This window comes from Numenius arquata, chromosome 18, assembly GCF_964106895.1.
Source record: "Numenius arquata chromosome 18, bNumArq3.hap1.1, whole genome shotgun sequence".
Taxonomy (NCBI): domain Eukaryota; kingdom Metazoa; phylum Chordata; class Aves; order Charadriiformes; family Scolopacidae; genus Numenius; species Numenius arquata.
In genome coordinates, this window is record NC_133593.1 from 3,847,365 (window position 1) to 3,866,916 (window position 19,552).

Below are 19,552 nucleotides of genomic sequence, written 5' to 3' on the forward strand. Positions count from 1 at the left end.
GTTTTTTTCTTATTAAACGTTTAACTTTAATTTTAGAAGAGAAGAAAAACCTACTAGAGCTGTTTAAATAACCTGACTCTTGTCATGTAAACAAATGGGTGACCCATTTAGGCTTGCAGGTCTCTCTGAAGAGTGGTACCTAGGTTAAATACTTAAATTCTTTCCTGGCCGGCAGCATCAGTGCAGCTCTTTATTCCTGTTGGTGTCTGCACCAGGGACACGCTGCAGTTGCATCCTGCCGCCTGATCTGCATTGCTGTAGCTTTGGCGAAAATATCCAGCCTCTATCATGCAGGATGCAGAGAAGGACCGAACAATTATGAAGCTCAGATGTCTACCCACAACATCCTTCTGTACCTCTGAAAGGATATGGGGAAAAAAAAACCCAGAAAATTTCATGCTTCCAGGTATAAAATCAGGGATTAAATAAAAAGATGATTAAAAAAATACATCCTTTGAGGGGCAGACTTACGCTACACCTGCACGGGGTGGTGTTTCTCAGGGAAAATCTAGATGAGTTTGGGTTTTCCCTGAGGAAAGACTGGGAGTGGCCGTTGCTGGGGCCAGGGCTGCAGAGTCTCTGTGCCCGCTGCAGAGCATCAGCGGTGCCACAGGGCTGTGCCCGGGCAGGGACAGGACATCATTGCTCAGCAAAGCTGTGGGTGCTTCACACTCACCCCGACTGCCCAGAAAAACATCAAGTTACACGCTAATTACTTTACAGTGATTTATACGCCCTGGCACCCAAAAATTGTCACAGCTTGAGGAAAGGACTTTTTTTTTTTTTTCCTTTTCATAATAAAAAAAGCACTTTCTTCCCAATTGCTGGTGGAGTGATTGCTTCTAGTAAGTACAGCAATGCTTCTAATAAGTACCCCAGTTCCTCTGCAGCAGCCTAGGGTGAAGCTTTGTCTTTTCAAGTTATCTGCATTATGAGTGAAGAAGGGGACTCGGACAGACCAGAGTCTGCAGTTCTCAGCAGTGCTGAGCTTTGACTTCCAAGGAGCGAAGTACCTGAAGCACTCCTGGCCTCGGGAAGCTGCCTTCTGTCTGACTCCTGCCAAGGCTGCGGGTGTCAGTGATGGAGCTGGGGAATAAAAGTAAGAACATTGGATTTCTGATCCGTTTCTGCAGGGCTCTGCCATGGCAAGATACTCTGCTTGTACGTATCGTCTTCCTGAGCATCTCAAAGTATAGCTTGAGTCTCACAAATTTTCATCAAGCAGGTAAGAGAAATACAGCACAGAGTGCAGTCGTGTTTGGAAATAGAATATGACCGGTTTAAGGCTCCGCTGCAGCACTACGGAACAGGAATGGAACAATACAAAGTGAAATCACAGCAGGAATTGTAGTTGAGTAGTTTAAAAAAGAACTGAAGTATTTGTTATTACTAGTGCCTAAGAGCTCTTACACAAACCATTCTTAGCCATTTTCTCTCTCTTAGCACTTTGGAAGGGTGGGATTAAATATGTATTATAAAAATTGCACCACAAAAGGTTGGATTATATTACAGGGTGATGCACTGCATCGTGTTCTCTGCTAGTACTAAATTTACTAAAAGCCTCTTTAAGCTCTCAGACTTCTGAAGCAGTATGAAAATAGTTACAAAAGAATTGTGATTTAAAACAAAACAAAACAAAAAAAAGAATTGCTGTATAAAGAATTTTTTCTCAGGAGTGTTTTTGTGAGAGGGGCAGCCTTATTGACTGGAATTCCTGTGTTAAAAACGCAATCTACAAAATATGCCAGGAATTGTGGCAATGATAAAAGTAGCATAAAAAAAAGTCACGAGGCACTGAAAGCCTGGAAATTCTGTTTTTGGAAGGAAGTGTGGTGGAAACTGGAGGAAGCTTTACAGGAAAGAGAGGTTGCTATCCTGATACCCTGTCCTGCCTGGCAGAAGAAATTATCTCTAAGCAAACGCCCAGAGACCAGTACACAAAGGAACAAACAAACGAAAAAATCCCAGCAATAAACCCCTGAACTATTTTTCACAGAAGCATGGAAATTAAAGCAGGGAAAGCTCAATTTCCATAGGCAGAGCTGCCGAGAGCAGCGTTACACTGCTTTGCTTCCATATTAGTTCATTAGAGAGGTCCCTGACATCTGCCCCGTGTGCCCTGACCCTACTGGTGATGAATGGGTTTAATCTCTGGCGTGTGACACCGGCCTTTGTGATTCCCGCAGGTTAATTGATTTCTTTTGGCAAAGCCCATTTCCAAGTCCTGTTGTCTGAGCAGCGGGACCGGCTGCAGAAGGAAAACAAGGCGTCTTGAAAAAGAAATTCTGCCGTACCCAGCGAGTCGTAGGTAGGGCGGGAGGGAGGACTGGCTGGGCAGAAATCTGCCCTTGCCAGAGGTGCACGATGCCAAGTGCAGATGGTCCATCGGATGGGTGGGAGCTGGACGTCCCATTCGGAGCCAGCACGGAGTTTTAAGCTGCTAATAGCAAAACGCTCTGCTGTCTTCTCTCTCCCAGGCAGGCGTGCAGCTAATAACAAACAAATCCTTCCCCCCAAATTCTTCCAGGGAGCCCACTGAACCTGTCAGTGACGGCAGACGGGACCCGTCGGCAGCACAGACGTGGCAGGGAGAGGAGCCTCACCCGCTGGTGCCAGCCTTAGTTGAGATCCCGTCCTGCTGTTCGGTAACGTGTCAAACCCGAATTAAGCTGCGCTCTCCAGGAATCTGGCTGTAGGACGCCAGGGTATTTTTAACACGGGAGTGGGCAAATCCCAGGAACAGCCCAGTGGAACTCGTTTGAGAGAAATTATTTTGTTAACCGTTATTTATGACAACTGTTCTCTCTGTATCTGAGCCAGCTCAGTAGCTAAATAATATAAAATTCATAAACAAATGGGAATCAGACAAACCGGGAAAGGGAAAGATGCTGAAAGGGAGAGAGATACAAAACCAGGTCTGAACCCTAAATGTGTTTCTTCAAGAAGTGGACTGGTGACTGGCTGGGAAGCGGGTACGCTCTGGACATGAACAGAGTACAGCCAAATCTGCTCAGGCGAGGCAGCAACAACCAGAAATAAACACTTCAATACAGGAGAACGCGGAGCTGTGGGATGTGATCTCCCTCCTACAGTAACGCGGCTGCAAAGCTGGTGCTTTGGTGCTCTGTAAAACAACCCAGTAAAACCCTGGCGCTGGCAACCAGCAGAGTCAACCAGTGAGCGACCAACCTGTGACCACCAGTGCCTCCTGAGAAAGCCTCTTCTGTGGGAGCCCTGCTGGACCCCAGTGTTTGCCCAGTATAAATGTCTGGAGGGGTTAGACATCCTGAGAAAGATGGGAGTGACCCAGAACTCGTTGGTACCTGAACCCTGACACCTTCCTTCACCACCTGAGATGCCGTCACACCATGCTGGCAACATGCAGCACAAGGGGATACATTGCTCCACCATAATTCTAAGTGGAATGAGCCCTCTCTCCTCTGAATGAAGCCAAATGCTGAAGTTCTCCTAGAAACTGGTGGGGGCCCTGAGCGAAGGCTGATGCTGTGGCTACACGAGGGGGATTTCATCTGCTGCGTTGTATTACTGCCCAATCACTGCATAGAACTTTTGGCTCCTTCCAGCAAACGAAGCCACCCTGAGCGCCTAGAAACTTATGTTCATCTCGCTATGTCCCCAGGTGGTCACTGCTTAGCCTTGCACCTACAGCTTCTGTGCACGATTGCAGAAACAGCTCTGGGAGGCAGCCAGAGAGCGGTTCCCGTCTTCCTGCCTCAGGGCCAAGCCAGGGAGGCCTTCAGAAACACAGCACAGCTTTCATGTCTTCTCCAAATAATCTGCTGTACCATTTACCTCTTTCTTCTCTTAGGAAGTTCTTCCTAAGATCCAATCTCTGATTTCATTTAAATTTAATTTAAAATTTAATTTAAAGCCTTTATATGCAGATAATAAACCAGGCACACATCAGTCATGTCACATCTCCAGAGCCACACTCAAGTTCAGCTGTGCAGGACTTAACCTCCTTACAGGATACATGATGAGGTCTTGTTTTTTCCACCATGTTTAAACACCTCATTATAGGGAGAATGTATATATCTAAAGGCACCGGGAGGCAGAAAACCTTTTCTTTCTCTGGTATTTGTGCGTGTTAATAAAAGGAAGGTGGAACCGCTCTCACAGGGCCCCAGCACCAGCTGTGGCACTGCTCCCAAACCTCTTGTATCCATCTGATATGACAGTACGAGCCAGGAAGTATCACCAAAACTGTCCACACACTTATGTCAACCTCCAAACACCTTATTTGCCTTCTAGTCATGATATGTCTAGTGACAGTGAGATGCCAGGGCCCTTCTCTTTAGGGTACAACAAGGAACACTCTGCTCTTTGCGGAATCACGTGGGCTGTTAACAAGCCTGTATTGTATTTTCTCACTCCACATATCTATGTCTGTGTCATTAAACCAATACAAACCCTTCGCAACAACATCTACAGAGGGAGAGCCCACTCACGCGACATTCCCCCTGACGTGGATGTCTGTGGATGTCCGACGCTTGAAATTACCAGAATTACAATTCTCGAACCAAGGCAAACAGCTCTCACAGCCACGCCGCAGGAACAATACCTTCTCCTCCTCCTCCTTCTCCTCCTCCCAGCGGGAGCAAGGCAAAGGCAACTTATAGTCAACACCAGCCTAGTCACCTGCCCCCATATTCAGCACGACATTATACACAGATACTCTTATTTTTCGACAATTATGAGAAAGAGACTAACCCCAGCAGTTTGTATGTCATGTGGAAGCGTCTTCCGAATTACTGTAGTTGCCAACCGTGAGGTGGTCCGAATCGGTTTCTTTACTGAAAAACAGTAGCTTTTTTTTTAACAAGCTGCAATAAGGGACTGGGAAAGACTATCTTTAATACAGCAACCCCTGAGCACGTATGTCCCCACATACACGGCTTTATTCCTCTTGCCTGACACTGCTGTGCATTTGAGGCGGTGAGCAGGGGGCTGGATGGAACTGCGGGCTCAGAGTTGACCACCACGCTCTGTGGAGTATCTCTTGCTCTTCACCTCACAGTCCACGTGCTCCAGCACACAGCAACCCCTCACCACAGACGGCCCGGGCTGTGACATGCTCACCCCATGGTACAAGGGGCCTGTGACCTCAGGTTCTGTGCTCCCCTCCGGGCCGTACAGCCAACAACGGAGATCCACCAGAGCAGAAGCGTGTCGAGGATGCCCAGCCAGCATGACCCAAGCCCCTGTGCTTCGTGCAGCCTCATGCACTCTGCTGAGCTGAGGTTCTTAACGCACAACCCAACATCCTTGGCCTGGAAGGACCGAGGCCAGGGGAAGAGTACGAGCATAACGTTCAAGAGAGAAAACAGGCTGCGGTACCTCCCCGTTTGCAATCGCCAGGTTACTCACTGTTGTTCAGCTTTGGCTCGGTCACTGAGGAAGAAGAGGGCTGTGGCCAGGAAAAACATCCCTCCTAGGACAACGACAAACGGGCAGAGCATGAGTGCGTACCCCAAGCTGAGGAACTCCCAGACTGGGGACTCCTTTGTGCTTTGTCGTATTAGGTCTGAGATCTAGGAGAGAAGAGCAAAAACAGATTAGTCACTTAGATGAAAAAGAGACATGTTAATGGTGAAGGGAACACGATTCCCTAAACAACCGCCACCGAACGTGTGTGTGAAGTTTAAAATGGAACAGTGTGATCAGTAAGGGCTGAACGTCCCTTGCACGCCTCCACGTGCCACTTTGGAAAAACCCGGGCAACTTCTGCTGTGAGCAGCTTGGCCGGGGCTCTCCTCTGCCTCTCAGGCTCTCCTGGCCTGATCTGTTATTCTTCCCACAGCCCTCTCCAGCTTCCCCCTGGCTGCTTCAGTGGCTGCGTCCCCGAGCGTCTGACCTCGCTGTACTGACCAACCTCCCACGGTGCCGGCAGGGCCACACCGGCAGCACTCGGTGGGTGAGGGAGTGATCCATCTTCTGCAATTTCTGTCAAGCCCTGCTTGCTCCTACACCTTCCCTACCTTTCCGCAAAAGGAGGGATTAAAATCCATTTCTGTGGAGTGAGTGGGAAGGGGCAAATGTTTTTCACAGAACAAAAAACCCGAGATCCCATCTGATTTTCAGAAGTAGAACTCGGACATGTTTTTTTTTTATCCCCATATCTGAGGTATGGGCTTCATTCCCTCCTCGCGCCCCCTGAGCTGCCCTGTGAGGTGTAATTGTGTGCAAGATGTGGCTCTGCCCCCCCGGCTCAGACCCCCGAGGTCTGTTGCACAGGGGCTGTGCCAACACTGAAGAACCACCGAGTTTATGGGCAACTCCTTGTGCCCCACATTGGGCGTCTAGGTCTTTTCGGTGCCCAGTGACAGGACAAGAGGAAATGGGGACAAACTTGAACATAAGAAGTTCCATCTAAACATGAGGAGGAACTTCTTCACTTTGAGGGTGGCAGAGCCTTGGAACAGGCTGTGTAGAGAGATGGTGGAGTCTCCATCTCTGGAGACATTCCTGTGCAACCTGCTCTGGGTGGACCTGCTTTGGCAGGGGGTTGGACTAGATGAATCATACAATCATAGAATCGTCCAGGTTGGAAGAGACCCTTGGGATCATCGAGTCCAACCGTCTACCCTACTCTACAAAGTTCTCCCCTATACCATATCCCCCAACACCACATCTAAACGGTTCTTAAACACATCCAGGGTCCTTTCCAAGGGATCTCCAGAGGTCCCTTCCAAGCCAATATCATTCTGTGATTCTGTAACCTGCATCTTCCCACAGCCAAAATGCATAATTATATGACAGTAAACACAAGTCTGTGCTTACACGAAGGAGCGGTGACGTGCAATGGCAGTATTTAGTCCATTGTGAAAAGCTTTTGCTAAAACTCAGCAATATTTAATGCCTGTCTGTAGCTAAACCAATCACATTTTAGTATTTACTGTCCAGTAAACAACTTTCCTCTCCATAAATCCACCAGAGTGGTAGCAGCAGCTGGGGTGAGTCTCAAGGCACTGGGTATTTAAATGTCCGGCTCTGTTTTTATCTGTGACATTTCATTGAGTTAGAAATACTAGTTTATACCAAAAGACTGCAGGGAATTTGCAACGTAGAGTCCTACTGCTGTGCACACACGCAAAAGGGCTCCAGAAATAGTCAGAGCTTGCGCAGCAACTTCTAAACTGCTACATTACTGCTAATGAGAAAGGTGGTGTGAGACACCAACGACGAGCAAAATCTGACATTCAAGGCTTCAATCCCAACAATCAAGTGAGGAAATGTCACACGCGGGAGGAATCGCCAATTCACAGCCCTGAGGTGTGACATTAAGGAGAATGTGTGCCAAGAGATGCCCCGGCAGAGGGTCACAGGAGGACGACACTGGTGGGGACACGGGTGAGAGCGTGCTTTAGAGGGGAAACTCTGGAGCGTTGGTGGCCTCAGGGCCGTCATACCCATCACACCCATCGTGCAGCTCAGCCTGGCTCCTGCCAGAGGGAAGGGAAGGAGCCACCAGCCTGATGCTGGAGCTACAACCACTGCACACAGAAGAGCAGAGGACCACCTTTCAGGATGGAGCATTCTCAAGTAGAGAGGAGTGAATAAACACGGGACGAGTGTATCTACAGAAAGGACTGAAGGTTTTTAGCCAGACTTCTCCATTTCATTCCCTGCCCTAGAGAGGCGAGGAGATAGTTTCAGCGCTCGGGGTGTCGCTAAGGAAGTGTCCTGTCCTCTTCAATGAGAACTTCTTTCGCAGTGTGTAACACACACAAGGAAAATCAAGAGTTATGAACAAGTCTCATGCGAGAAACTACAGTTTAAAAAAGTCCTTAGACTGAAGGCAAGTAACAGTGGCTATTAGTCTGAGAGACTTATTAAAAAATAGCAGCGAGGCTTGAATGTGAAAAGAACTCACCCACAGGAAACGAGCAGAACATGCACAGCACCCAGAAGACAGGGACATCAGCTGGTAATTTACTCCCTCTTGTATCCAGACACCTTCATTCCCAACATTTCCCTTACTCTTCACTATGAACCAAAATCTGGCATTGAATCAGCCCCTCTGTGTGCAATAGCCAGAATTGAGGCTATTCTAAAATAGAAATTTAGAAATTCTAAACCACTTTTCATTTTGGGGAATGGATACGATTATCCTCCAAAAGGACCAGACAATAAATCACTCCACAAATTGATATGATAAATCAGCAGCAGAGGATGAAAAGCCAGGCATGCGCTCCCGATTGCTTTCTCTTATGGCTGACATGACAGTCTAAGCTAAAACCAGCTCTGAAAATGTAAAGTCTCCAACAAATAACGCTCCCGATGCAGCTTGCCCCACACCTTCCTTTCTAAGGCATCACACTGACCTTTTATACCAATGAATCATGTCAATATTGAATCTGCTACCTTTTTTATTTTTAACCCAATGTACAGTGTAGAAAAAGCAGTGTTTCCTCCCATCGAGCCAGCTGGGCTTTCTCACCTAGGTTTCATGTAACCCTCTCAGCCATGTCTGCATCTCTCAACTCTAGACCTTTATCAGGGCCCATTTTGATGTTTTTGCTGTTAACTCACAGTCACTATTCCCTCTTGTTTTCTTCCCCTCAGTTACAAGCCACCTGCTAAGACTGGAACTTTGGCATCTCCTCTCCAGAGGACACAGGACATAATTACAGCCTTAGGCGCCAAGAACGACAGACCGTCTGCCAAATGGTCTGCTCCGTGTTGCCAATTTTTGGCTTTCCAGAGTCCTTGCAATGACAGCATCCTGCGATCTCTAACTGGGATTTGGCAAGACCCAATCCAGCATCATACTCCGTGTCTTCTCTCTATGATGAGTAACAAAAGGGGGGGTTGCCAGCACAGCCAGTGCCAGTTCCTCAGCGTGGAGCCACATGTGGGATTCCTTCCTTTGTTCTGCCAATTGGTGGGTGGCAAAAAAACCTTCAAAACATTTACTCAAAACTTGGGGGGTGGAAAATCAATGAGGAAGTCCTGCTGCTGCTTCGCAGTCTAAAAAGAAGTCTTTGGTGACATCCTAACTATGAAAGTTCATGTCTTCTTTTCCCTCACTCTGTAACACAGATCTCGGACCAAGAGGAATGACTTTGCTAAATAAACTTCAGCTCCCGGCATTTTCACAACAGAATACAAATGGCAAGTGTTCAGCTGGTGGCAGCCAACTGGATGGAGTCCAGCCAGGGAAAATGCCCACCTTCTGGAGAACGAACAGTACAGCAGGATCCAAACACCCCAGATCTCTGGTTGTCTCCCAGTCTGAGTGCAGAAGACAATGAAGGAAAAAAGGGAAACTTCATTACATAGGAGGAACATAGGAGGTTCCACTCAAATATGAGAAAAAACTTCTTTACGGTGAGGGTGCCAGAGCCCTGGAACAGGCTGCCCAGGGAGGGTGTGGAGTCCCCGTCTCTGGAGATTTTCAAGACCTGCCTGGATGCAGTCCTGAGTAACATGCTCTGACATGCTCTGGGCAATCCTGCTCATCAGGGGAGTTGGACTAGATGATCTTTATGGTCCCTTCCAACTCTAAAAACTCAGTGAAATTCAGTGAAATTACCTTTCTCGGGAAGCGCGTGCCGTGTTTTTGGGAACACTGGACAGGCTACTGGTGTGGGAAAAGCTCATGTGGACTGAGGCCCCAGGAAGGGCTGTGATACTGTCCCTCCTGAACAGCATGAGCAGGTAAATTAAACTGATTTACTAATTAGACAATGTACTGATAACAACATCTTTGAAATCATCATTTCATCTACCCTGTCCCGTTGCCGAGTCATCCATTAAATTCCTCTGCAATTGCTCCATTTCTCTAAATTCCTGACGTTGCCTCTTGGGCACAAATCTTGCTACGTGAAAGGATATTTCCGCTGCAGTATCTGGCACAAATACCCGATTTTCATCATCACCAATGCGATAGAGGGCAGGTTCTCCCTGGCCTCTCTCCTCAGCACAGATCCTTAACACAGCACTGCCTGTAACCCCACAATATCACCACAACTGCCTGGGTTCACCCGCTCTGAGGTCAGAGATGCATATGAAAGATTTCTTTGATTTTTTGAAAAAAAACTAATATGGATGCAAATGAAGACCAGAAACTATAAATAAGGGATTTTATAAAAGTAAACAATTTGCTGGACCTGTGGGGAAGCACAAACATTTATACTGTGCTAAATGGCATGAGAAACACATTATAAGAGGAGGAAATAAAGCCAACTATTTTATGATATTAATTCTAAAAGCCACGGAAAGGTAAAAGCAATTATATCCCAAAAGTTATTTCAATTTTAACATTGGCATGTTTAGATGTTTGAGGGGAAAAAAGCCAAATGCTGTTAATCTCATGTTCTTTTGAGATCACAAACAAATTTAATACTTGGCTGGTGACAATATCAACACCCGGCATTTGTGGGTGATGCCCGCCTTTGCCCCAGCGATACCCGCAGGAAGGATTCCTGCCCCGCTTCCCTGTGCCGGGCTCATCGCTTTGTGCCCGGTGCCCCCTCCCCGGCTGCAGAAAATGACTGGTGAAAAGGCTGCAATAAATGAAAAGACTCGATCCAGGGTTCCACTTGTGATGCTGGCAAATGGACTTTGTACGGCTCTTGGTGTCAGAGCAATGTTTGCCTCCAGACAGCATTTGCCCCGGTGAAGAGGAGAGGGTTGAAAGTCTATTTAATTCGTGTCATTAACTGCCTTTCTCTCCAGGCCTGGCCTGCCCATGGGTTTTATACATTGACACTGGACTTTCTCCTCTCCCAGCAGGAGATGCCGTGTACCATGGGTGACGTGGAACCGAGGAACACGGCTACGTGACTGGACACAGGTACTTGTGTACTTGCACTTGAGGCTGAGGGAGCTGGGGGGGTTCAGCCTGGAGAAAAGGAGGCTGAGGGGAGACCTTCTCGCTCTCTACAACTCCCTGAAAGGAGGGTGTAGCCGGGGGGGGTCGGTCTCTTCTCCCAAGTCACAGGCGATGGGACAAGAGGAAATGGCCTCAAGTTGCACCAGGGGAGGTTCAGATTGGATATTAGGAAAATTTTTCCACTGAAAGGGTTATTAAGCCTTGGAATGGGCTGCCCAGGGAAGTGGTTGAGGCACCATCCCTGGAGATATTCAAAAAACAGGCTGACATAGAGCTTAGAGACATGGTTTAGTGATGGGTTTTTATCAGAGTTGGGTTGATGGTTGGACTCGATGATCTTAAAGGTCCCTTCCAACCCAGGCAATTCTACGATTCTATGAAATACATCGGGATGGGAGGGTGCCCACTTAAATGTAGAGACAAGGTGTGTGGCACGGGAGCACAGCTTGGAAGCAGATCCTTAGCAGCATCCCTGTCCCCCAGGTAGAGGCCAGGACACCCATCTCTCCTTGCAGCACAGGTTCCCTCCCCGGTGGTGTGTCCCAGGAGGAGGAGGCCATTCACCTGTGTTGCAGAAATTGGACATCTCCTTCTGAAAGGTGCTCAGCACCACGAAATCTCTGTGTCCTACTGGGAGTTTACAGGGTCCTTGGCAGCTCATTACTTAATGAGATTTTTTAGGTGTGACAGAACAGATGGGACAGAGCTTGAAATACTTGACTGAGACAACGATCAGCTCTGGATTTCTGGGCTTCCGTTAATGAGATACTTTTGCATACTTTAAATGTCAGTTTATCAAAAATACTGAGAAGTTGCACTTTGTAACCAAAGTCACGGGGAATGGCAGGTGCACGGCAGCTCGGGAAAAAACAGAACGGGCTGTGAACCTTTGGCAAAAGCCTCTTATATATGGGAAGTCTTTCCATTTTTTTTAGGGCAGATTTAAATCTCGTCTGTTGCTGAGTCATCAGAAGTGGGAAGCTTGTTAGCCCGTTGCAATGAGGAGATAAATCCTCTGTGGATTGGTCTCCAGGTGCTTAATTCTCCCCCTTTTTTTTTGCAGCTGACAGCCATGTCACAGATTTGGCCTCTCCCTGCGCTACGAATAAGGCTTTTAATTACTCAGCTCAGCCAGGACCAGAGAAATCTTCAACTGAAAGCTGCTGCTTGAAGAAACAGATAACGAGGATGAGGGGCTGGGGGGGTCTCTTCCTTGCAGTACTTCCCTGGCACACCCCCGTCAGATGTCAGACTGCCGGGTTCAAGTCCCATTTTACCCACCACAGTCCGGGCCGTGTGTGTACGTATGTATCTCTGCGGGAGGGGGGATACCATTAGGGCTGCAGGAGACCCGTCAAGCAGCTGGCACTTTGGTAAAGAAACGCAGAAAAATAAAAACCATGAATGTGTAACACATTTCATCTACTGTCTCCATCAGGTGATGGAAGATGCTGCCTATACACCCTCATATAAACCATAAAGGCTGAGAGAGCTGGGAGAGAGCTGAGAGCTCATATATACCATAAAGGCTGAGAGCTTAGCCTGAGAGAGCTGGGGTTGTTCAGCCTGGAGAAGAGAAGGCTCCGGGGAGACCTCATAGCAGCCTTCCGATATCTAAAGGGAGCCTACAGGAGAGCCGGAGAGGGACTCTTTGTCAGGAAATGTAGTGACAGGACAAGGGGTAACGGTTTTAAATTGGAAGAGGGGAGATTTAGATTAGATATTAGGAGGAAATTCTTTCCTGTGAGGGTGGTGAGGCACTGGAACAGGTTGCCCAGGGAAGTTGTGGATGCCCCATCCCTGGAAGTGTTCAAGGCCAGGCTGGATGGGGCTTTGAGCAACCTGCTCTAGTGGAGGTGTCCCTGCCCAGGGCAGGGGGGTTGGAACTCGATGATCTTTAAGGTCCCTTCCAACCCAAACCATTCTGTGATTCTATAAATATTAGAACACATGACATGCTGCAGAAGACAAGAAGACCAAGACTTCTGCTCCATCCTTAATCCCACAACAGCGGAGGAACAGCTCCTGGTAGTCTGTAAAACAGAGAGTGATGCCACGAGAATAATTTGTCTGTTTTTCTTACGGGATACGCTTGCCTTTTTGAACTGAAGCTCATCTCGCCCCTTGCTTTGGCAGAAGAGCCAGTACGACATCACCACCGTCAAGCACGTCACGGGCCGTGTGTGAGGAATGGCTGCACGGGTCAGACAGGGACACAAAGCCCAGACGGCGGCATCACATCCCAACCATCCACTTTACTCCACTACCCGGCTTTTAAGTCAGACGGCAGTGATTTGAGCCCCAACAGGCTGCTGCCTGTTTTAATCTAGCAAACGGAACAGGAAAAAAATGTCACTCCAGAGTAACCATGTCCACAGATCTGAAGTAGCCATAGCCTTTTAAAACATAAAATATTAATTTTAAACCACAATACATGACTCCTGCTTCCTCCGAGAGGCAAGTCTTTACATATAGAACTGCTTTCTATACAGATATGTTTACTCAGCTGGGTAAACACCTTTGAAACCAAATCAGCAAAAAGGCTGTCTCAAACTGGGACAAGAAGGCTGTGAAATCTACACCTCCAATTATAACTTTCATTTAAAAAGTACCTTAATTGCTGCATTTACTACAATTTTCCTTGAGTTGCCCCTAATCAAATGCTGATCTGCCTTCCCTGATACTCTGCACCAGCAATAATTAACGCTGTTCTGCTAACTACTTGCTAAAGGAAGGTCATTAGCATTCTTGCTATTTAAGTAGCTCATTAGATCTAGTTTATCAACCTACTCACACGAGAAAGCTGGGGAAGGGAGAAAAGTGCAGGGTGACAAGTCATAGGCTGCTTCTCAAGATTTTTCCAGGTAATATTAGGAGCTGCACAAAACCCCTTCAGAACAGAACAGCTCAGATTTGCTTACAATTAATTACAAGGTCATAGAATCGTTCTGGTTGGAAGAGACCTTAGAATCATAGAATCACAGAATGGTTTGGGTTGGAAGGGACCTTAAAAATCATCCAGTTCCAACCCCCTGCCCTGGGCAGGGACACCTCCCACCAGACCAGGTTGCTCAAAGCCCCATCCAGCCTGGCCTTGAACCCCTCCAGGGATGGGGCAGCCACAGCTTCGCTGGGCAACCTGGGCCAGGGTCTCACCACCCTCACAGCAAAGAATTTCTTCCTGAGACCTCATCTAAATCTCCCCTCTTTCAGTTTAAACCATTCCCCTCGTCGTGTCGCTCCCCTCCCTGGTCAAGAGTCCCTCCTCATTTCTCCTGTTGGCCCCCTTTCAGATACTGGAAGGGACTCTAAGGTCTCCCCGGAGCCTTCTCTTCTCCAGGCTGAACACTGCCAACTCTCTCAGCCTGTCCTCACAGCAGAGGTGCTCCAGCCCTCGCAGCATCTCCGTGGCCTCCTCTGGCCCCGCTCCAACAAGTCCATGTCCTTTCTGTGCTGAGGACTCCAGAGCTGGATGCAGTGCTCCAGGTGAGGTCTCACTTTCAAGATCATCAAGTCCAACCATTAACTCAGCACTGCCAAAACCACCACTAAACCATGTCCCTCAGCACCACATCTACGTATGGTTTAACTACCTCTTTTCCTACAGGAGACTGTTGGAGGAGAAGATGCCTGTTCAGAACTATGTGGTCTCCACTGCGGACGAAGCAGGATGCCCGGGCTCTGCACACCAACATGGTGTCCAGTGGAGAGGACTACCAAGAGGAGGCCACCGGAGACCCCGCAGTGCAGGTGACACTGCCATTGGCAGAACTAGGGATGGGCAGATGGGGGGAGCTTTCTCATGGCCCGCAGAGGAGCAATGGGGTCCCACCTCTCAGAGCCTGGTTGCCAGACTGTCCTGATGCTGCTTGGCCGGGGCGGCTGGAGGTTGTATCCCTGAGGAAAACTGAAGATGCAGCAGCCCAGGAGGTCAGGACAGGTGGGTGCCACCACCAGTGGAGTACTGGGAGTAGCTTTTAGCCCATCAAAAGGTGCTGGTGGAGGAGAGCTGATCTCTGGCACTTTAAAACACCATCCTAACATGTGCATGTTGCCAGGTGACAAGCAGATACAGACAGGTTTCAACCCCTAGACCTGATGGATGGTGGCACAGGGGAGATGAGGAAGAACTGAATAAAGCAGGGAGCCCAGAGGAGAGCCAGCAGCAGCAGAGCATCCAGGACACCGCGTCCCCATGGCAGCAATTTCCCTGGCACGCAGAGAGAGCAAAGCCTGCGGTCGGTGCCCATGTCTCATTGCAGGCAGGGCGAGCAGGGAGGCAAGGGTGGAAGGGCAAAGGGCTGCTGCACTCAGAGAGGGAGCAAATGACAGACCTGGGGGGAGGAAAGAAAAAGCACCAAGACAGAGCCTCAAAAGGAAAAACATGACTGCCCGTACTCGGTTTTCCTGAAGCAAAAGAGCACGTCAGTGAGCAGATGAGGACCGCTGTTTGTGAGAAGCAATAAGAAACCCTTAGCGGGGGAGACAGGCTCACACGTGCCTGTGCACAGATGAACATGCAAGGACAGACTCACTGCACTTCTCACAATTATTTGATTTTAAAGGGCAACAAAGCTATAACCAGAATTAATAACACAAAGAGCTGGAGCAGCCTGAGAAGAGTTAACTATTTCACATTCTGCTGCTGGTTACCTCCACCCAGCTCTTCCAAGTTTGAAATGCTGTCTAGGTATTCGGGTACGGGAAGGACAGTTAAAAGACCTTTATTTGGTACCCAACGTGAGTGGTGGGATTTGGGGTATTTCTCTTAACTGTTCTGTGCTTCAGTAACTGTGTCTGCACAGTGGGACCTTTCAAAGACGGAAAAGTACTGGAGACGTTTGGGTGTAACGCACCGAAGAGGTGAAATCTCTCACTGAGTGCCTCAAGAACAAAGCACAGTGTTACACCCCAAGTTGTTACATAGGAATCATTTAAACTCTGCAGGTTATCACAAAGGTCCTGGAAAACTTAAAGTTATCTAATAATAAAACCTGTCTCATCTAATGAAATACTGCAGCAATGCCTGTACTTATTTGTGAAGGAATAGGCTGCACTGATTTATAGTAATTGATCTCAGTGCTTGGCAGGTAGTAAAACCTCACCCAAATTACAGCTGCCACCCTAAAACTGCATTTGCATAACTTCTTTGTAAGTCGATCTTAAGCCTTTTTACCATAATAATAAAAGTTGTCAATATTTAAAGAGCCATGAAAAATAACCACACACACATGCTTCCTTCCACTTAGCTTTTAAATACTGACATATATTTTTGTGCTTTGGGGGACTGTAAGGACCTGCATCGCATGGATTTGGAGATCACAGAAAAAGCTGGGTCTGACCTTCAGCTCGTACGGCACCCACAGAGCCGGGGAGCAATTGCAGGCAGGAGGCTGCAGCTGTGAAGTACCTTCTACCTTCCACGCGAGGATTATAAGATCAATACGTTTATTGGTATCCAGCAGAGACAACGGCCCGCGACAGCTTAGTCCTACAAGGACACGGGTACCTGGTTCTTTATTAAGAGCACTGCTAGAGGGAGTCTCACTATGAACTCACCCAAGATTCCAGCCATATTTGATCAAAGCACCGCTCACTCTAATTTTGTAAGCAGTCAGCAGAAAGGGCAGATCCTCAGGATCTCAGATGAACCCTGAGTGATCAGGAGGCCCAGTTTCACCGGCCTCTTATTGCAGGTCAGTTGATTTATCCCCCTTCTGCTTCTCGCTCTCAAGACCTACCCTGCTCTTGGGCTGCTTCATGGTAACTCTGGAGTAACCACAGTGTGAGCTGATGTCCTCAGGCTGGGGATTCCCAGAAGGACTATGGGAATTGGTTCCCAAATTTCCCTTAAAGCCCACAGGAGCAGGCTGCTTAGCTCCCATGGACTGCCTTGAAAATCCTAGTCGTAATCCAAGCCACTTCTGTAACCTGCCCAAGTGAGATTTCAGTCCTGCAGGAAGGTCTCCATCCTACAACACACACAGCTGGACAATTCCAACAACAGACACCACGTTTTTCGACAATCAAGTCAATTGCTTGTCTTAGCTCTGGTGAAGAAATCGTCTGTTTGTCCTTTCGCTCTAAATACTATTTGTTTTTCTGTGTCTGTGAAAGCTGCAGCTGACCTTCCAGTCGCTGGAGCTCAGGGAGCGTGAGTCAGGCCAGGCCGGTCCAGAGGGCACAGAAATGGGTGCTGGTGCCTCCCCTGACACGAGAATGTCACTCCTGCTCTCCCGCCTTGTACTTGAGTAGTCTCAAGTACAAATGAGAACTGCCCGACAAGTACAGCATTAGAAGAGAGTAATTCAAATTAATAATTAATATTTTCCCAGTCTAGAGGAGGCCTAAGGCAGCTATTAAATTGGGGTTGAGCATATTTCAGGCAGGCATCCTTAAGTAACTCACAACTACCTTGATCTCTGAAACCAGAAGGACAAGGCACATTATTTTCTACAACCCAAGCCTTTTTTTTTTTTTTTCTTCAATCTGTGACACCAAAGAGCCTTAGGCAACTTTCAAGATTAATTGCAATCATTCTGGGTCCTCACCATTCCTCCCGGACATCCCTCTTACGTAAGAAAAAAGGGGGAACGTGCAGCAGAGACACCTGAGCCAGCCTGGCCAGCACCTCAGACCCTGCCGATGCCATCTCAGCGCCGGCACGGACCTTCAAAGCAGACTGGCCCGCTTAATTAGTTCTCCTGGACATTCCCCACGTCGCCTGCCCTGCACAAAGCAGTCTCTTCTACCCATTCCTTTGTTCTTGCCACTTTCAAATAATTTCTAAAATCGGATCGTTTCTCCCTGGGTGCCCAGAACATTGAAGTAAATGTAGAGTATGCCAAATTGTACATATTTATTCTCTTGAGATACTTCTCATTTCTTTGGTCCTTTCAGCCTTATCTGTATCTGTCTCTTCATGTACACTTCAGAGGGCTACAGAGCAACGGTATCATTTCTAGGAGCTAGCATTCAACAGTAAATATTTATGTATATAAAATATATATACACAAAATTAAATATATATAAATAAATATGTACAGATACACATACCCAGTGTCTATGGGATGAATACATGAAAAATGATGGTTTTTTACAAAAAAAGTGCACAGCACCCAGCAGCTGTGTCACGCAGCAGTACTAAGAGGGATGAGCACATCAAAGTTGTGTCTCTCTGTGAAGATCCCAGTCACATCACTGGAAAACTATAGCACCTTCAACACAACTCCACCAGTGCCACTTAGGGCTTTACATGGAAGCTACTATATTTTATAAATGATGATCTGTGTTCTCTGAAACTCAGTGCATCAAACTCCACAGAGGGGTGCAAGGGAAAGAAATTACCCCAGTATATCTAGAATTCTTTTCCTCATTAAATTTCCCAGGCCTTCTATTTTCAGCTGAGAATGTTCTCTGATTGCCAGCTTTTGGAGCAGGGTCTTGTTTTGCTCTGCGCTAGGATAATGGTGGCATAATAAGGGAGATCTCCAGCCGGACCAAGGCCAACAACTGCAGCAGTAATAGAAAGGAATACTAGTAATAAAAACCCAAAACATACACAACCAGAAAGGAATACTAATAAAACCCCCAAACATACACACCCATCCTGCCATGGATTTTGCACCATCATTTATTATCATTAAAAAGAAGTTCAAAATATGAGCAGGTCAGAACAGCTCATGTTGCTACCCATAAACAGATACTCGGTTTACGAGACCAGTTAAACACAAACACACACCAGACTGTGCCAATCTGATTTCTAATGGACCTATGTCCAACCACTCTCCTTTCACAGAGCTGTCCATAAGCTTTACAAATGCCTTAGGCTAAAAAGATTTAGAAGGTCACTTCTCGTGCCCATGTGGTCCTTCCAGGGTTGGATTGAAGCCCACAGATAACATAAGCATGTAAAAAAAAATTGCATTGCACCACTCCACTTCCCATCCTGCTGATAAATACAGGCCTTCCTTCCCAAGCACGGCGTAACTTGGCATTTTAGATAAGCAGTTAGTAAACAAAAACAAACCCAGGCGCAGAACCCCTGCCAAAACCTGCTGTGAGCACTTACAAATCCGATCAGATAAGGGCTGCCAGCATCTCCCAGGAGGTGTGAAGTGAAACTCTGCAAGGCCACTGCGGTTGCACGGCGTGTCGGAATGACCACGTACTGCAAAGAAAGAAGGGGAAAGAAAAAACAAATATACGTAAGGAAACTGAACTGAAGAACGTGTCCGGCTGAATTGTGTCGCTCAGTTTATGCCCGGGTCAGGACAAAGTAAAGTCCCCCAGATGCCAGTGGCAGACACAGTCCACGGATGGATTAAGCAACTGGGGAGCCCTGGTGGCCTTCGGGGCTTTCCAGTGTTCCCGATGGCAGGTGCTGAGGGAAGGAAGCTCTGTGCCATCTGCGCTCCCCTCAGCAACCCAAATTTCTTGAGTTTGGCTAAAAACTTCACCCACGAGACACGGCTCTTGCTCCTCAGCCCGTGTTTTGCTTGGCCAAGGGGAGAGTGAAGTTGGAGGTTGCCTGCAGCAGCCAGCTCAGCACCGCCAGCCCTCCCAACAAGGACTTGGCTGTCACCTGGGATACTGCGTTTTTTCCATAATAAACACATCATTTTGTTTCCTTCACATCAGTATGAAAGGTCACGCATCCTCCCCTCCCACTCCATCTCTCGCCGCTTCACTTTT

General features: G+C 47.7%; 1 protein-coding gene across 1 annotated transcript in view; it reads right to left on the bottom strand.

Annotated features, from left to right (window-relative positions):
- Nucleotides 1–4,747: 4,747 nt before the first annotated feature.
- The window catches only part of SPNS2 (SPNS lysolipid transporter 2, sphingosine-1-phosphate), a 121,825-nt gene continuing 107,020 nt past the window's right edge, over nt 4,748–19,552 (bottom strand). The window contains exons 10-12 of the mRNA XM_074160608.1: nt 18,930–19,028; nt 5,389–5,552; nt 4,748–4,814 (exon numbers count right to left, since the gene is read on the bottom strand). Of these exons, the coding sequence (XP_074016709.1) occupies nt 4,748–4,814; nt 5,389–5,552; nt 18,930–19,028 (330 nt within the window). The remainder of the gene's footprint in view (nt 4,815–5,388; nt 5,553–18,929; nt 19,029–19,552) is intronic.